Genomic DNA, 17,479 nt, shown 5'->3' with positions numbered 1-17,479 from the left:
TCATGGCATCCCGTTATGCCAGAAGTGGTTTAGACATGTTGGCCACATGACCCAGAAAGCTGTTTGTGGACAAACGCTGGCTCCCTTGGCCAGAAAAGCGAGATGAGTGGAGCACTCCATAGTCACCTTTGACTGGACTTAACCGTCCAGGACGCCTTTACCTTTACCTTTACCTTTACCTTTACCTTTACCTTTACCTTTACCTTTACCTAGTGGAGCAGCCTGCCTCAAGAGGTGGCAGGGTCTTTTTTGCCCAACAACCAGGTATAAACTCTTGTCTCTTGCTTCCCTCCCTAGCCTGCCTTCCCTTTATTGCCTCTCCACTATCAAAATGTAAATTACAAGATCTTAGGGGGCAAGGATCCAATCTCTCCCCCACCTTCTTCTTCTTCTTTGCTGGTTCCTCTGTAAAGTACCGCGTACATTGAAGATGTGATGTAAACCACTATTCTCATCAAGATAATGTGTTTCTAGAGTTGGCAGCCTGGTCTGCGGTTGCTCAGCACTGTTTCCACACGCCGCCAAGCTGAGCCCCGGCTGCGAAAATGCATTAAGTCTGGATTCCCCGCTTCTGTGCGTGCGCAATTGCACCTGCTTTTCTAACTGTTTGTCTTGGCTCGGAACCGAAGTGCCCTGCTAGGTTGTGAACTCTGAAGACCCCTTTCGAATGGTAGCTTTCCGTCGCCACTTGAAAATTTGCTTTCAGGATCCAGGAGGCAGCGCTGGTGACTTGGGCAGAAGGGAGCCCAAGCAGTAGGTGGAGCCAGAGCTGATGTTGTGTCAGAGCCAAGTATTCTACTCTTGTCTCCATCTGTCTGCTGAGTTCTGCAACACAGGGCCACGCAGAGACAAAGGAGCAGGGAGCTGAGGGCCAGGGTCACCCTGCCTGGTTGTGCATGAGATGCTAGGCAGTTAGAAGCTGTCTGAGGTCAGTGGGGCTCCATTTGACCTAACCGATTAGCCACCACTGCCAGGGAGAGATTCTGCAGCGATGGTCATCTCTGATTCATCTCTGATGGTCATCTCCACCCCCATCGTTCTGCCCAGACACTGAGGTCCAGCACTGAGCGCCTTCTGGCGGTTCCCTCACTGCGAGAAGACAAGTTACAGGGAACCAGGCAGAGGAGCTTCTTGGTAGTGGCACCCGCCCTGTGGAACGCCCTCCCACCAGATGTCAAAGAGAACAACAACTACCAGACTTTTAGAAGACATCTGAAGGCAGCCCTGTTTAGGGAAGCTTTTAAAGTTTGATGCATTACTGTATTTTAATACCGGTATTTTGCTGAAAGCCACCCAGAGTGGCTGGGGAAGCCCAGCCAGATAGGTGGGGTATAAATAGTAAATTATTATTATTATTATTATTATTATTATTATTATTATTATTATTCAGTGCAAGCAGCTGTAAGCAGGACAAAAGGGGATCAGAAAAATCCTGGTCAATACCTCAAGTTCTTGGGAGCTTTGAGCCTTTGAGCCATTGAGCTTGTGGGTTGGCCACGAAGAAATCAAAGCCCCCTGAGTCACTGAGGTAGGAAGGCAAGCAGTTCCTTCCCCCAGCATTTTCCAGGTCAGGTGAGAGAGGAAGTACAGGTGAGATGTTTTGAGAACTGAATCTTTTCCCCCCAAGGGGTGGAAAGGAGGAGGAAGAAACAGGTTTGTTAAATGCAGAGGGGTGGGTTGTCCAATCATTGGGAGAGGGGTATGGGAAGAAGAGGGATGAAGTAGTGAAATGATGCTGAGGAGGAGCACCAAAATTGGAATACAAAGGATGTTGCAGATGGAGAGGTAAGAGAGCAGGACCTGTTGTCCCACTGGACCGCTGACATAATCCTTTGTTCACTCTCCAGTAAAAAAAGAAACTGACATCACCATCTAAAAACAACAGCCAAAAGCTTACAGAGTGTTGTGAGTCTCCTACGGTTGTGGATGCCTGCCTGTGCCTGCCAACCTGGGCAGTTTGACAGAGGTGAGCACCTAGTTGGACCGGTTTAATTAATTGAAATGGACTCTTTCTTTCCTTTGCAGACCACGGATGACATCCTGGTGGCCTCAGCCGAATGTCCCAGCGACGATGAGGACATTGATCCCTGTGAGCCGAGCTCAGGTGGGTTAGGTTAGTCAACTTTTTTTATTCCTTTCCTTTTTGTTTTGATTCTTTGCATGCAGCAGGGAGTAAAAGGTGCAACCTCTTTGCAGGAACAACAGAAGAGCAATCTCTCTTTCAACCTGCAGTGTTCTGATGGTGGTAGAGACAGAACTCAAGTCTCTTTCTAGCTCCAGAAGATACTGGATTTGAACCACCAGCATAGTCACATTCCTAGTTTAGAAGACAGAGGATATTTAAGGCTTCATCTCTACCTTTCTTTTTGGCACTGCACAACTGCAGTAGGCCATGTAGAGAGACCTGAACACGTCTCTGTGCCAGCACATTTTTCATGTGGACTAGAAACCTTATCATGGTTCCCTGAAGCACTCGCTAAAAAGTGCTACTTAATTGCATTTGAAAATTGATTCCAGAAAAATGCATCTTTAGGATTACATTTTATTTTTTTGTTCTAAGCACCATGTTTATTAGGGGTTCTGTGGATGAGGGACCTTCATATATAAAAACAGAGATTTGGTAGGCCAGGAACTTTGGGTAACTCCCAAACCACCTGCATTCAACTGAACATACAACAGCCTGACAAATTGCCAGTGAAATCTTCAAGGATGAAACAGTTAAAAAAAAATTGTGGCTGGTGTGGCTACATTCTAAAACTCTACTAAGGAACACATTGCTCCTGTGTAGACACTAAGAGTTGCAGATTTCTTTGTATAGATGTCTTTATCTATGTTTGTGACTGTTTCGGCCCAAATTCAACTCAAACTCTTGGTAATCATTCTTTTTTCCACCATCTTTGAAATGCATCTGTTCACCCAACTCATGTCAGAAGCTATTGCATTTGTTACAGAGATGAATCAGCGAAAAATCCACACCATTCTTGTCATCAGGTTGTGGGAAATAAGGCAGAGCAGCAGGACTTGTAGGGCAAGAGAACTGTGACCCAAGTTGAGGGATTTGGATATGATTCTCTGTGACCTTAACAGGAAAACGAGATATTTTTTCATCTTTTCTCATAACAGTGAAGACTATAAACTTTATTGAGACTCCAGGGTCCTTTGGACACTACACATGGTAACACGTGACAACAGATGTGGTTTAAGGGTCGTAACATTATCTCTAGAAGAGGGCTGTCAGTGGCCACTAGCCACGATGGCTATACTCTGTCGGAATCTACACACACATTTTTTAAAAGCTATGAGAATGCTTTTTATTTTTTTTAAAAAAAAGTTTTGAAAAAACACATTGAATTTGGCATAGCTCGCTTTCGCCACCTAGTGTCACATTTGTATATTGCACTTTACAACGCATTTAAAACGTCTTGTTTGCAGCTGTATAGCTGAGTCCTCTGACTCCATGCTCAAAGGTAGTATACCTCTGCCGGAAACGGCAGGAGGGGAGAGTGCTATTGTGCTCAGGTCCCGCGTGCAAGTTTCTCAAAGACATCTGCTTGGCCACTGAGAGAGCAGGCTGCTGGGCTGGATGTGCCATTAGCTGGATCCATCAGGCTCTCCTGATGTTCTTACGCGATTCGTGCCCAAAAACAGGCTGCATCGCGATTGATTGAGGGAAGGCCTATCGATGTGCTTTGGCCATGATAGTGGAATGGAATCTCCCGGCTGAATGGTGGCCTCCTTCTGAATGCTATTGCTATTGGGAGGTGCGGAGGGCAACAGCTATGGGGTGATATTGTCCTCATGCCCTGCTTCCCAACAGCATCTGACTGTAGGAACGGGATACTGGTCCAGGAGAGCTCCTCCTTATATTCTTACCTTCCAAAGTGTAGTTCGGCAGGGCTTCTTTTCCACCCTGATTGAAATGCAACATCCAAAACACTGCTTCTTAGCTGCGATATCACATTCTTCGGCAAACCTACCAAAAACGCATGCATGTTTGTAAATATCTGTGATTGGCTATCAATATGATATGATGGCGACATTCCCTGCTAAGGGTGAATCTAATGATTCTTTTTTTTTTGAAATAATTTTTATTAGTTTACATCAAGAACAATAAGCAAATTAGTTCGCATCATTTGTTTCACAACTTACTCTTTTTCTAGACTTCCTTCAGTTTTTCCGTAAATCATTCGTAGCTATCATTTAAGTTACGCATTTCTTAGTTTTATATTGACATTCTTTATATCTTTCAATTTATTCCCTTTAGACAATATTTCTTAATTTTTCACAGTGCTTCTTTAAATCCCCTTAGCGTCATCTGACCATTACTTATACTTTCCAGATATTCCACGAATTTCCCCCAGTCCTCGATGAAATTTTGGTCTCTTAAATATCTGATCTTTCCTGTAAATTTGTCCAACTCAGCATAATCTAACAATTTTATTCTCCATTCTTCTACAGTCGGTGTTTCCTGTTGTTTCCACTTCTGAGCCATTAACACTCTCGTCACCGCATATAGAAAAAATTTATGATCTTTTCTTTTTATCTCATTTTCTAATATTCCTAGTAAAAAAACTTCTGGTTCCTTTTTGAATGTGTATTTTAAAATCTTCTTAAGTTCATTATATATTTTTTCCCAGAAGTCTTTCACTTTCCTACATTCCCACCACATATGGTCGAAGGAACCCTCCCTATCTTTACACTTCCAACACCTATTGCTTGTCTTGTACATTTTTGCTAATTTTGTAGGTGTCATATACCATCTGAAGAACATTTTCATAACGTTTTCTTTTAATTGCATGCATGCGGTGAAATTTAGACCCTCTTTCCATAGCTTTTCCCAATCCTCAAATTGTATATTGTGACCCACATCTCTGGCCCAGTGTGTCATTACCGACTTTACCTCTTCATCTTTTAAGTTCCATTCTAGCAACAACTTATACATTTTGGATAAGATTTTTCCAGGGTGAATCTAATGATTCATGGCTTCAAACTCTAGGATTCAAAAGTAGAAGCCCTGGTGGCGGTAAGATAAATGCTGTGAGTTTGGGGTTCCACAGAACTCTTCCTCAGGCAAGAATTCAGCCAGAACAGGTCTGTGGAACCTGAAAACCAGTTGCCCTGCTCCACTGACACAACTGACATAATAAAAGGAAAAATTTGGCTTCTTGTTTGACCTTCTTTTGGAGTGACCAGGTAACCTATCTATCTTCCTTCCTTCCTTCCTTCCCTTACTAAGGGACATTTGAATCCATGAAATTTACTCTAAAACCATGAGAGCTGGCAACATGTAATGGGTTTTTTAATCCTTGTCCTTTGGCTCTTCTGCTACATTTGTAATATTTGGCTCTCCCCCAGCTTTGCACTGGCCACAACATCTATTTGTGACCAGACCTTTCTGCATCTGTTGCAGATGGATTGCCATTTCTTGAACAATAATTCTGAAGTTCTGACAATGCAAAAAATTATTGATTTGGTTTTGTGTGTTGTTGTTTTTAAAAAAGGAAGGTTCTATAACAAATCAATGTGGGCCAGATGTAAAGCATACCAAATATTTAAGACTCTCACAAAAATAAGATGTAAACAAATAGCACCACCAATATTCTCCAATTCATACCCTTGACTAGCAAGGAATCTCAGGGTGAATCTTCTGCCCCTTTCTCAGCATACTGTGGCAGACCAGTCTATTATTTACCCATTTTGGAATTAACGCCTTAATTGTCAGTTGTAGATGTGAGAACTCTTCTATTTGTGGGCTCATGCAGAAAAGAAGCAGTGCTCATTTCTCATCAATACTCAACCATTTCCTCAAGTACTGACAGTTTCCTCCCCAGAGTTAAAAGCCATTCTGAATCTTCTAGAAATACTGGCTTCGTCTTTTTTTGGTAGCTTTAATGAGCTCAGGTTTTCTGCACAACTGACCCTCAATGGTGTCTCGTAGGAGAGCAGGCTTAACAATGGATGAAGCAGATATTTCTGGTGTATACTCCCCAGAGCACCTGAAAAGAACTTTAGCTCTGTTATTTCTCCATGAAGGGAATTCTAGAGCTGGTACAAAGCAAATCGCTCCTGTCTGTAGGCCCATGATTATGAGGAAATGGTTAGTGACTCACAAGATAATGTAGCCCAATTTTATGAGCCAGTGTCCTGGAAAGTCTATAGGGCCCATTCTGCTGACATGGGAAGATACCTAGGACTCAGTGTAGGAGAAAGCAGACCTTACATTTCTGAGACTCAGGGCAAAGGTGGGGAACTCTCATCAGAGCACAACCCTCACCAGCCTTGCATCACAGCCACCACAAGTGCTTTTGCCAGGCTGAAATGTGCCCTTTGAACTCTGTTAAGGCACCTTGCTTCCCTGATTGGAGGATACTGAGTGGGTGGGTGGAAACGAACCTACTGTACAAAGGTAGAATTTGCAGTGAATGCACAGTGAACCTCACTGCTGCCTGCCTGCGCTGTGCTGGCTGGGAAGCCATGTTGTATCGCCAGCTCAGATTGCCTTGATTAGCTGAGGCAGGTGATTTAAGGAAGCCTGCTTCTCAGTCGATCAAGACCCCCCACCTCTGGCTCACGCAAGCCGAAGGCAAAGCAACGGGTTCTTTAAACTGCTCCGCTGCCTGCCGCTCAGTTGACCAAGCCCCCACACAGCTCCTGCTCAGGGGGGCCAGAGTGGTCTGGGTGCTTAGCTCAGCTCTGTGAACTGGGCAAACCCACATACCACTCTGGCTTGTGTGCACAGGAACGGTTGGGGGCAGGGCTGGGCAATTTCAGACATTGCGATATTTAGCTGCAGATATATCACGATGCTGAAAATGGGATGTCGCCCAGTCCTGTTCCCTTTGGGGACTTTAAAAAAGCAAACATCCACACATTGAATCATGCCAGGCAGAGGTTGGCTTCAGTTTATTGGCCTTTGTTCAATTCATTGCTAGTTGCACTAGGTGTGTTTTGGTTAATTTCCTGACTTTGTCACAAGTCACATCTTCCCATTCATCAATTATCAGTGGGCAGGTGTTGTCTTGACAAGAATTCAAGGCATAACCAATGAAGGTTGTGCCTTTGTCCACATGCACTTGGGCCAATGCACAACTCAGAGATGTGTTGCCTTAAGGCTGCATTCAGACGTGGGGTTTATTGTATAAACTGGTTTTAATGCTAGCACTTCTGACCCAGTTTCTAATGTTCCAACACAGAACGGTGGCATTTTGGTTGGTATACCTCCACAACATGCTAAGCTTTAAACAGTGGGAAAGAACTGCCCCAGATTTTGTTGCGTGAAATTGCAACAGAGCTCCAGTGGTTTTCGAAGCTAGTGGGTTTTGTTTTGTTTTTTCTGGAAACAAAATGGAAATAAGCACTAAACTTCCATTAGATACCATTAGTTTTCCAAAAGTCATGGGAAAGATCACCTGAAATGCAAAAATTAACAAGTAAGGAAACATGTTGAAGACAGAAGAAAGTGCTGTCAGAATATACCATCTGTGAGCCGTTGTCTCCACAGGATTTGCTAATAGCATGGACACACACACCCCCGCACCAGATTCTGCCTGTGGTCAGAGGTACGAAGCACAGGGCACAAATATACACTCAGGGCCGGTCCTTTCATTAGGCAAAGTGAGACAACCGCTGCAGTCCACAGATGATTGGCAACAACTCCTGGATGTTCCTTCTAAGCCCCCTGACTAGTCCTCTCCATATTCCTACATAGCCAGTCTTGGCTGCTCTACAAGCCTTCTGCCTCAGGTACACTAGAGCATAATATCCTTTCCTCAGTCTAGAATTAGGATTCCACTGCAAGTTCAAATGGCTTCCATATATGGAACGGGGAAGAGTATGATCTTGTTCTGTGCCTCAGGCAACAAAATGTCTTGGGCTGGCCCTACTTCCCCATGGTCCTACAGCAGCAAAATTGTGGGGAAGCTGTAAGTCAGACTTCACCAAACTGGTGCCCAGCAGATGTTGCTGGCTGGGGCTAATGGGAGTCATAGTTCAGTAATGGCAGAAGAACACCAGCTTGGCAAAGCCTGGCGTGAGTCACATCCCCAAAGTCAATAAGGGCACAATCGGCACATACTGGTCCTGCATTGTAGCGAGGGCTGGACTGGATGGCTTTTGGGGTTCCCTCCAGCTCTTCAGTTCATGCTGGCGATTCCCCCCTTGGTTAGGGTGAGTGCTTGTAGGATCAGTGATTTCAGTGCTGCAGCCAAAACCGACAGTCAGCTAAAAGGTGTGCCTCGACCGCTCTGAAATTGCTGATTTCTAGCTTCTCTATTGATCGTGCTGAATTATTAATTCGGGGCATTGATTTTGAAAAGTGGGGCGGCAGCGGCAGCAGCAGCAGCAGCAGCCGCCTTCCTTGGGAGGAAACTTCTGCCGGAATTGTCGCTGCCAGCAAGCCCTTGTCTGTCACCTCTGGATTTGCTTGCTGTGCACCTGCCTTCTGGTAAATAATGAATGGGGAGATGCGACTTGTGACAAACGCAGGAAATAAATGAAAAGCACGCCTGTGATGCGCACGAGAGCCCACCAATAAAGCAGCCAGCCTATAAAACACATCTGGAAGATAAAATGCCCCCCCCCAAGTATAAAATGCAGATTATGAAACAGTGTATGTACACTGGTAATCAAAGGTTGTCTACCAAACACGGAGAGAGGAATTTTGTGGGTGTAGTTCTGGAGGTGTTTGAGGGATTCATTCTCTGCAATTTCTATGCATTTTCATGCACATTTCCCCCTATATGTGCATTTTTGCTCCATATAAATATTTTTTTGCAACCAGTTTCCCATAGCATTAATTCATTCTGGACATTTTTTCTCTCCATTTTTTCTAGCCCCACACCCCGTTTGTTTGTTTTTTCTCTTGAGAATTGCATGGCAGAATTCAGACTCTTGCGAATTCTGAGGACTAGCTGTGTTTTAGTTCCCTTATTACTGGGCAAGAAACTGCAAATAAGAGAAGTTTGTGGTAAAATGCAAAGTGAATAAATCCCCCATCACACCAGTGTTGTTGTTTTTTCTTAAAAAATGTTTAGGGGCACTCTCATTTTCCTATTCATATTAAAATACTGTCCCTCAATGATGCCAAACTTCACAAAATGTGAAGTCTGTGGGGATGCATACCCCTGGATCCCCCCAGAAAAAAGCACTGCATCACACACACACACACACACACACACACACACACACACAAGCATCTTGCTGCCATAAAATCATGATGCTGAAATACATTTCCCTCTGCTTTGGAAGTGAAAAGAAACAAGGAGTAACAGAAAATACTCACAACCAAATACAAAGAAACTGCACATACATTTGCAGTTCTTTAGAGGATGTAACCAGGGCTGTCATATGCCTTGTGGGTCCCATCCGAGAGGGGTCCTGTTGACCCATCCTCATACCTATGGGTATGCCCCGCGGAGGACCTTAAGGTCCATAAATAGCAACACACTAGAGGTCCCAGGCCCTAAGGAAGTCAGATTAGCCTCAACCAGAGCCAGGGCCTTTTCAACACTGGCTCCAGCTCTGTCTCATGAGACCAGGGCCCTGCAGGATCTGATTTCTTTCCGCAGGACCTGTAAGACAGAGTTGTTCTGCATGGCTTGGAATCAACTTGATCCCTCCCCCCTCTTTCCTTTTCCTTTCTCCTTCTGTGATGGAACTCCTATCTGGGGAGTTCCCTGGCTTTTTTCTGGCCCATGTAGGGCCAGTCTGGATAGTTGGCCTTGGTGGAAGATTTGACCTTTTCATCCCCCAAAAGTTTTTGATTTGAGTTTCTACTGAAGTGAGGCTGCATTTTAATGTTGTATTTTAATCTTGTTTTTAAGTTGTATTTTAATCAATTGTTTTTATACCCGGTGTTAGCCGCCCTGAGCCCAGTTTTGGCTGGGGAGGGCAGGGTATAAATAAAAATTTATATTATTATTATTATTATTATTATTATTATTATTATTACGTCAACAGACCAGTTCCCAAATAAATTAACAGAGACCAGAAGTGCCTCCCCCTCACCCAGATTTATTTTATCCATTCATTGATTTATTAAATTTGTACACCACCCTTCATCTGAAGATCTTGACAGTTCACCACATAAAAACACAAGATCAAAACAAAACAAAACCAAAACCCCACAACCCTCCAACAGACACATTTAAAAGGATATAAGATGTTAGTCAGCAGCTCAACTGCTCAGCTGAGGTGTTGACCCTCTCCTTTCCTTCCAAAGGAGCACCCTGCTGCAGGCAGGATTGGCACGCAGAGGCACCAATCCTGCCTGGTCCATAGTGTTCCTTTGCAAGCAGCTCCTCTCAGGAAGGAGAATTGGGGGGCCGGCTTCTTCCTTCTCTTGGCAGCCAGGGCAGGTCTGGGTTCTTTTTCTTGAGGTTCTCCTGCCTGAGTCCTGCCTCTCCTTCCTGCCTGATGCCCACAAACTGATAGCCATGCACTGCTCTGGGCCATCCAACCTGAGCTGGCTGCCTGCACCCGATTCTTCCAACACCCAAGTCCCTCCAAATATGCCAGATTTGGCTCAGGGGCTCAGCTGAATCCATTGCACAAGGGCTAATGTAAACACAAAATCTTGCAATTCAGATTTTATAGCCCTAGTGGGACTTCCTTCTCCATTACTCAGGCAATGAGCAAACCATCCATTTCAGCTCAGTTTGCTGCACTGTGAGATTTATTGGGTTGGTTATTGCATTTCATCAGATTTATAGCCCACCTGTGCCAAGGGCTCAGGGTGCGTTGCATAAATATTTACAGGGCTCACAATCTAATTTAACATTAGCGGCAGGAGGGGGGGTGTACACTGATGAGGTGACAGTTCCCTATAATTTTATTAGCTCCCGTTCAGAAGATTTAGGTTTCGTAGGAGCCTGGTTGGGTTCCTGGGAGACCCTCCCTGTCTTGCTGCTGAGGGCTTAGCATGCCTTGTCAAAACCATATCATCCTATAATAAATAGCAAAGCTAGAACTCCTCTAGCTCGGTGGTTGAGCATCTGCTGTTCATGCAGAAGGTATCAGGTTCAATCTCCAGGAAGGAGATTGTCCCCTGCATGAAAACCTGGGGTGCCACTGCCAGTCAATGTAGACATTATGGAACTTGGTGGACCAATGGTCTGTCTCAGGCAGCTTCCTGCATTCTTATTCTCTGAGGGTTCATCCTTATATAGCCAAAACAAGTACTCCTACGCATAAGACTGAGGAAGGAGGAGGCTTGGAGAAACCCTAAGATTTAGACGAGGAGCTTGTAGGAGGCAACAGCAAAAGAGGTGTGGGCCACAAAACAGAATGATGAAGACCAAACCTATTCAGTGGGCATGGAACTCTGGCTGGCTGATGGAGGACAAACTGGAGAATTGGTTTGTGGAGGAAAAGATGAGAGAAAACTGTGTCTTCTTCTTCTTCTTCTTCTTCTTCTTCTTCTTCTTCTTCTTCTTCTTCTTCTTCTTCTTCCTCTTCTTCTTCTTCTTCTTTGGCGATCACTCGTAGCTGAGTAAGATTGTCTTCCATAAACACGGTTTTAACAATGAGTCCGTAAGTGACTGTGGAGGCCAATTCTGGATCCACACGTCCTTCCACAGTGGGGACAGCAGTTTCTAGGCGGGAGCTGATCACAGTGTGGATTTGCCAAGCATGCCTTCCTCCTAGCACGTTTCTCCCTTGCGTCCTGAGTTTGAGTGTCTTCAAAGCCCATGACACCTTTGGTAAAGGATGTTCTCCCATTGGAGTGCTCGCAGGACAGTATTTCCCAGTTGTCAGTGTTTATACTACATTTTTTTTAGATTTGCCTTGAGACAGAAAACTGTGTATGTATTAGGAGAAGTAGGCTCAAAAATGTGCACACATTTTGATGCATTTGTTTTTTAAAAAATAAATGCAAAGTGACTCGGAAAGGAATTTAAGATGGGGAAAATGAGAAACAGAAACCAACAGTTTCTTCTGTCCTTAAGAACCACACGTACGAACTGTCTTGTGCCGTTTTTAGTGTTAGATTTAGAACGAAGAAAATAAAGTACTTATCCACACAATGCATAGCCAAAGTATGGAACCTGCTCCTCCACGAGGTTGTGATCACCACCAACTTGGATGGCTTTAATAATAATAATAATAATAATAATAATAATAATAATAATAATAATAATAATTTATTTATACCCCGCCCTTCCTGGTTCAAAAACCGGGCTCAGGGCGGCTAACAAGAAATTTAAAACACTTAATTGCAAAAAGAGGATTAGACAAAATCATGGAGGAGAAGTCGTATCTATGGCTACTTGCCATGTTGGATACGCTCTGTCTCCCCGGCTGGAGGCAGTAATCCCTCCTCTGGAAACCAGAGGAGGGGAAAAGGCTGTTGTGCTCATGTCCTGTTCCCTGGTTCCCCACGAGCATCTGGTTGGCCACTGTGAAAACAGGATGCTGGACTAGATGGGCCATTGGCCTCATCCAGGGGGCTATTCTTAGGTTCTTATCTGTATTCTAAATGTAGTTGGTACCAGCTACTCCTCCGGTGTCATTTAAATTCTCATTTAAAAAAAATAAAATAAACCCAAATGCTGCAGATTGCTGCAAATGAAACTCGTTAAGATATCACAGGGCAGAGGTGATATGAATCGTGGATGTCACATTCATGGCACTTTGCACGCTTGAAATCATTCCCTCCACTGAAATGCACGTTACAGCTTCCTCCTAAGTTTGCATGGGGCTTAATGGTTTATCTAAGATCTGTCTGCCAATATCCCTTCCCTGGCATACTGTATCGGTGGCTTTTAAGTGCAAACGTGCTGGTGACCGACACTTTATTGGGAAAAGCAGGGCTTGGGTGCTTTGGAAAGAAAATTTGGGTTTGATGTGCAATACTTCCAAAGGGAAATATCTCTCCTGCAAGAAACGTCTTGCATAGGATGAGTTTCCATGACAGTATTTGATGTGGGAGAGTCAACCCAAAGAGATTCCACTATCTGACCCCTAGATTCTTGTAGTCAAACGTTCTCATAGAAGACCTCTCATCCCACATCTCAGTGTGATAGTTGCAAGTTACAACTTTTTCCCAGTGTTCCTCTGGACCAAACTAGCATTTACATGCAAGTCCACATAACAAGCGGTACTCCAACTGGGTGTGTGTTTTTTTTGGGGGGGCAGCTGGGAGGGAAGATGCAAGTGTGTTCGACAACGCTATTTTCCTAGAAACAGAGGTGCTGGAACTCACCATGAACACGTCCCTGGTTCTCTTAGAATGGCAATGGCGCCATTGAGTTCCGGCATGTTCTGGCTGAAAAAAAGCCCTGGTGTTCGATTCCTTTCCCCAACCCAAAGAAAACTGATCACAATGAAAGGAAAGAAACTTAGGTTAGTCATGACTAACTCATCCTAAAATTATACACTGCCGACCTGTGTGTAGTTCTGTAAACAAACAAGCAGCCTTGAAAAAGCATTACTTTTTGTGTTTTGCTGGTCCACAACAGACATTTCACCAGAAACCATGTTGGGAGGAAGGAAGGGGTACCACCTGAGAGTTGGGACAAATAAGAGAGCTTTTTTTTTTTTCCTTCCTTGTTTCGCTTTTGCAAAGTTTCACAGGGGTTTCCTGAGGGTTTTTTTTTTGTCATTTTGGGGTCAAAATTCTGCAGTCGGGAACACATTTGATTTAGTATAAGGCAGCTTCCTATGTTTCTAAAATCGTCATTATCATCTGTGTTCCTAAAATTGTAGAGAGAATTTATGAGAAATTTAATAACAATAAAAATAATAAACTAAGGGAAATGTCAGAATGCTGTCAGCTGCTCCCGGCTGGTTGCCCAGGAAAGTATAAAGACAAGGAAAATTTTGTACCGTCCTTTTTTTATTTCAGTCTTTACAAAGAGAGGCTATAAAACCCAGCCTCTTGGATAATGGTGTTGTCCTGAGTGAATCTCCATCCCCCGTCTCTCCCACTTCCTCATTCGTCATCATCATCACCTCCTCTACGGGTGCCACTAAGTGTCCTTTGTCTTTGAGCTCTTTGCTCTCCTACTTTTAAGGCTCTCCGGGTTCTGGGAGATGGAGGGTCTGGGATGCTTTCTAATGACAACGTGTCAGCCAGTTGTTGCTCTGGGTCTCCCATGATTTCCCATCTTTCCCCCTCATCTGCGTCTGAGCTGTGACCACCCTCAAACCCTTGTTGTAAATCTATACTGTCTTCTTCCTCCTCCCTGGAAGGGTCAGGATGGGGAGGCAGTCTCCACCATTCCTCCTCTGCCCAGTTCCTGGCAGGAAAGGACAACTTCACATATTTTCTGCAGCAGAGCCAGCCCTATCATTAGGTAAGGCAACACGACCACTTTAGGCAGCAGATGTTGGCAGCATCAACACTTCTGTTAGAAGACAGGTGATGCAGCCACCTTGCAAAAACTAAGCAGGCCTTGGTCTGGCCAGTACCTAGGGGTAGGATCAGGTGGTACCCATAAGCAGAGCTTCCTTGAGTTCCATGGCAGAGGGAGTAAATAGAAAACCAATATCAATCCACATAAATGTTGCTTCGAGGCAGGGTGGAGACAAGCGAGAGGTTTGTAATGACTGCAATCTGTAAAGAAGATTAAAAACAAACGCAGAACACTCAGCTCACCTTTATAAAAAAAAAACTGAGTAGATTTTGTTTGACGTAACATGTGCCTAGGAGCTGCAGGGCAATGCGTGTGTGTACACTTAAAAGGCAGAAATCCTGCAAGCTGCACGTTTGGCAATGGAGAGGAGCATGTGGTTGGAGGAGGGAACAGAATTCAGACCTTCCATATCTCCTCCCCAAGTCCAGACTTCACCTTCCTGGACCACATGACTTCAGACAGGTGTAAGGGTTGCATTTTTAAATGTTCCCCTCCTTTAAAGGGGGAGGGAAATCCCCACACATGATAAACTAGTGCCTTTTTTATTTTACAAAATGCTTTTCTTCCTGATCTACATAGGAAAAGCTAAGGTAAAGGACCCCTGGATTGTTAAGTCCAGTCAAATGGTGAGAAGGCGGGGGACATTGCCCCTCAATAAGATCCCCAATTACAATCTTAACCAACATAGAATTGGGGGGGGGGGGGATGCTGCCTAATGATTTTGCTGATGATAAAGCTTCTGTCTAAAACAAAGGAGAGAAGGCAGGAGCAGTAGCCGGTGGATATTGATTTAGTGATCAGGGGAACAAGGAACTGAAAATACGTCCAGATAAGCCATTCCACCCAAGAGAGGTCTTTGCTTTCTGGCTGCTCCCAGACTGAAAGCCCACCAAGTGTACACCACAAAATAATCACATTCATACCTTGTTGCAAATGCAGTACTTTATTCTTTTTTTTTTTTTTTAAGAATCTTGTCTTGTGGATCATTTTCTAGCTTCTCCCTCTGCTTGGTTTAAGCAAAATCATGAATATGAACCAAGCAAGTCTTTCTATATATCGGTGTGATTTTGGAGGGGTTTTTTTTGTAAAGGGAGAAAAAGCCGTTTTGCTAATTTCAATTCTCGAACACGGCAGGAGTCTGCGATTCCAATTTTCTTTTCACAGTCTTAATGAAGACTGGACATTGCCAATAGTCACGTGTGTGTCCCCCACCCCACCCCCTTTTGCTTGGAATTTAAAAAACCATGTTGACGGGCTGCCAAGAATTATAATAACTCTCTAATGAGCACAGGAGAACTGTAGCCAATTGTGATTGTTCCGGACAAGTTATTTCATAGCAGCAATAACAAAAGGAACATAAAAATCGATCCCATCTACTGTGGTATAGGATACAGTTCAGGAAGGTGTTAAAAGGAGGGGGTATCTCTTAATGAAGGCAAGCACAATATATACCCACCTTATGGATCGTTTCAAAAGGGGCCAGTGGAAGACAGGATGACTAGTTGACTCCTGACAATGGGATGAAAAATACCGTTTTACGGTCCTCCCCTTTCTCTCTGCCAAGCCATCCATGCCGCCATAAAGGCAGCTTCAATATTTTCAGGTGGTTCTCTCTGTCTTAAGAATTTTCAGCCTCTCTGCTTTATAGCCTTCAATCTAGAGAACCCAAATGGTTCTCAGCACTTCATCGGCTGTTTCCTGGGCAATGAAATAGGCTCCTAGCATTGTTTGAGTTGCTTTCCAGCATGCAGGAGTACAGTAATGGAGTGCAGTGTGTTTTCTGGAGTAGTAAAGAGATGTTCACAGACACAGTTCAATATCTGTTGGGCTGCTGTGGGGAAGCTTGGCAGGCAAGAAGTATTTTGATGGCAGGAAGTGCACTTTTCATGGCCTGTGTCTGCAGCATAAAAAAAAAAAACCCAGTTTAAATGTCAGAAAGCTTCCCTCCTCCAAGGAAACCAAGGAACTGCCGGAAACATTTTTGCAGGTATTTATTGGCATTCTTGCTAAAGCATAAATCCTAATACTCCTCAGGCAAAATGGTGAGAGAGAAACCACATGCAAAAAGAAATTCAGATCTGTAAAATGGATCTGAGCACCCTATGAGCTGGTTTAACCACAAGCTAGGTTTGCACATCCTTGACGACTTGATGGCTACAGTGTGTGTGTGTGTGTGTATGTTTTAAGGTTGTACACAGCCTCCCCACATCCACCCTGTAGCCTCAATCTATGGCCCCCAGATCAGATTAATTCAACCTGTGCCACCCTATGAATCACCTGCCCCATCCCAGATCTGTTCCCAAAACAATATAGGGCGGCTGGGTTAAGAGTTTTAAAGCTTTTTTTAATAAAAAAAAAAATCTTCTTTTGTCACACAGTTAAAATAGAGTTTAAAAATAAACTTTGTTGGTGGGTGCCCAGCACTGCAGAGCTAGTAAATATAGGAATACAAGCTAGTAAATATAGGAATACAGTCCTGTTTGGTGGTGCTTCAGGGGGCAGGAAGGAAGGGAGGACTGGCAGGAAAGGTTGACCGCCAACTCACCCCACAGCCATCTAGTATATCCCTCCTTTTTGCAGTTCCTTTTCCTCACTCATGCTTGGCACTCACACCTTGCCCCCTGACAGCCACAGATTGATCTGGGCATCTCAACCCAACCTGTAGTGATCTGGGTCTGTCTCAACCGGAGTCAACCAAAGTTCAGATTCCTCCAAATAGGCCCGATTTGGCTCGAGTTTTGGGCCTTGGCCAAATCTGGTGCACAGCCATAGTGTATATCTGAAGTGTCGATCGTGCCATCAACCTGATTTGTGTTTGCACAGAGGCTGCCTGAAGTCTCCATAAAGCACTTGTTCTTGTGGTTGTTATCCTGCAGTTGTGGTTTGCCATCACTTTTGGTTGACCTGGTTGCCAACAGTGCTCTCGCCACTTGCCATTCCTAGAACTATCATTCAGGAATACGACCGGTGACAGCAGAGGTAGAACATAGGTTTGGCGAGGGAATGGTTTCCCTCAGAAGGTGGACTCTCTCTTCTTGGAGGTTTTTAAGCGTACGTTGGATGTCCATCCATCGTGGATGTTTTAGTTGAGATTCCTACATTGCAGGGGGTTAGACTAGATGACG

At 44.3% G+C, this 17,479-nt stretch overlaps 1 protein-coding gene across 50 annotated transcripts in view; it reads left to right on the top strand.

Annotated features, from left to right (window-relative positions):
* The window catches only part of NRXN1 (neurexin 1), a 986,669-nt gene that overhangs the window by 959,440 nt on the left and 9,750 nt on the right, over positions 1 to 17,479 (top strand). For 27 of the 50 annotated variants that reach the window (XM_083604810.1, XM_083604793.1, XM_083604814.1 and 24 more), the window contains one exon: positions 2,026 to 2,113. In XM_083604810.1, the coding sequence (XP_083460936.1) occupies positions 2,026 to 2,113 (88 nt within the window). The remainder of the gene's footprint in view (positions 1 to 2,025; positions 2,114 to 17,479) is intronic. The other 23 variants (XM_083604813.1, XM_083604804.1, XM_083604799.1 and 20 more) reach the window with 1 other exon arrangement.

This window comes from Podarcis filfolensis (assembly GCF_964270895.1).
Source record: "Podarcis filfolensis genome assembly, chromosome: 3".
Lineage (NCBI taxonomy): Eukaryota > Metazoa > Chordata > Lepidosauria > Squamata > Lacertidae > Podarcis > Podarcis filfolensis.
This window is presented reverse-complemented; position numbering and strand designations above follow the sequence as displayed.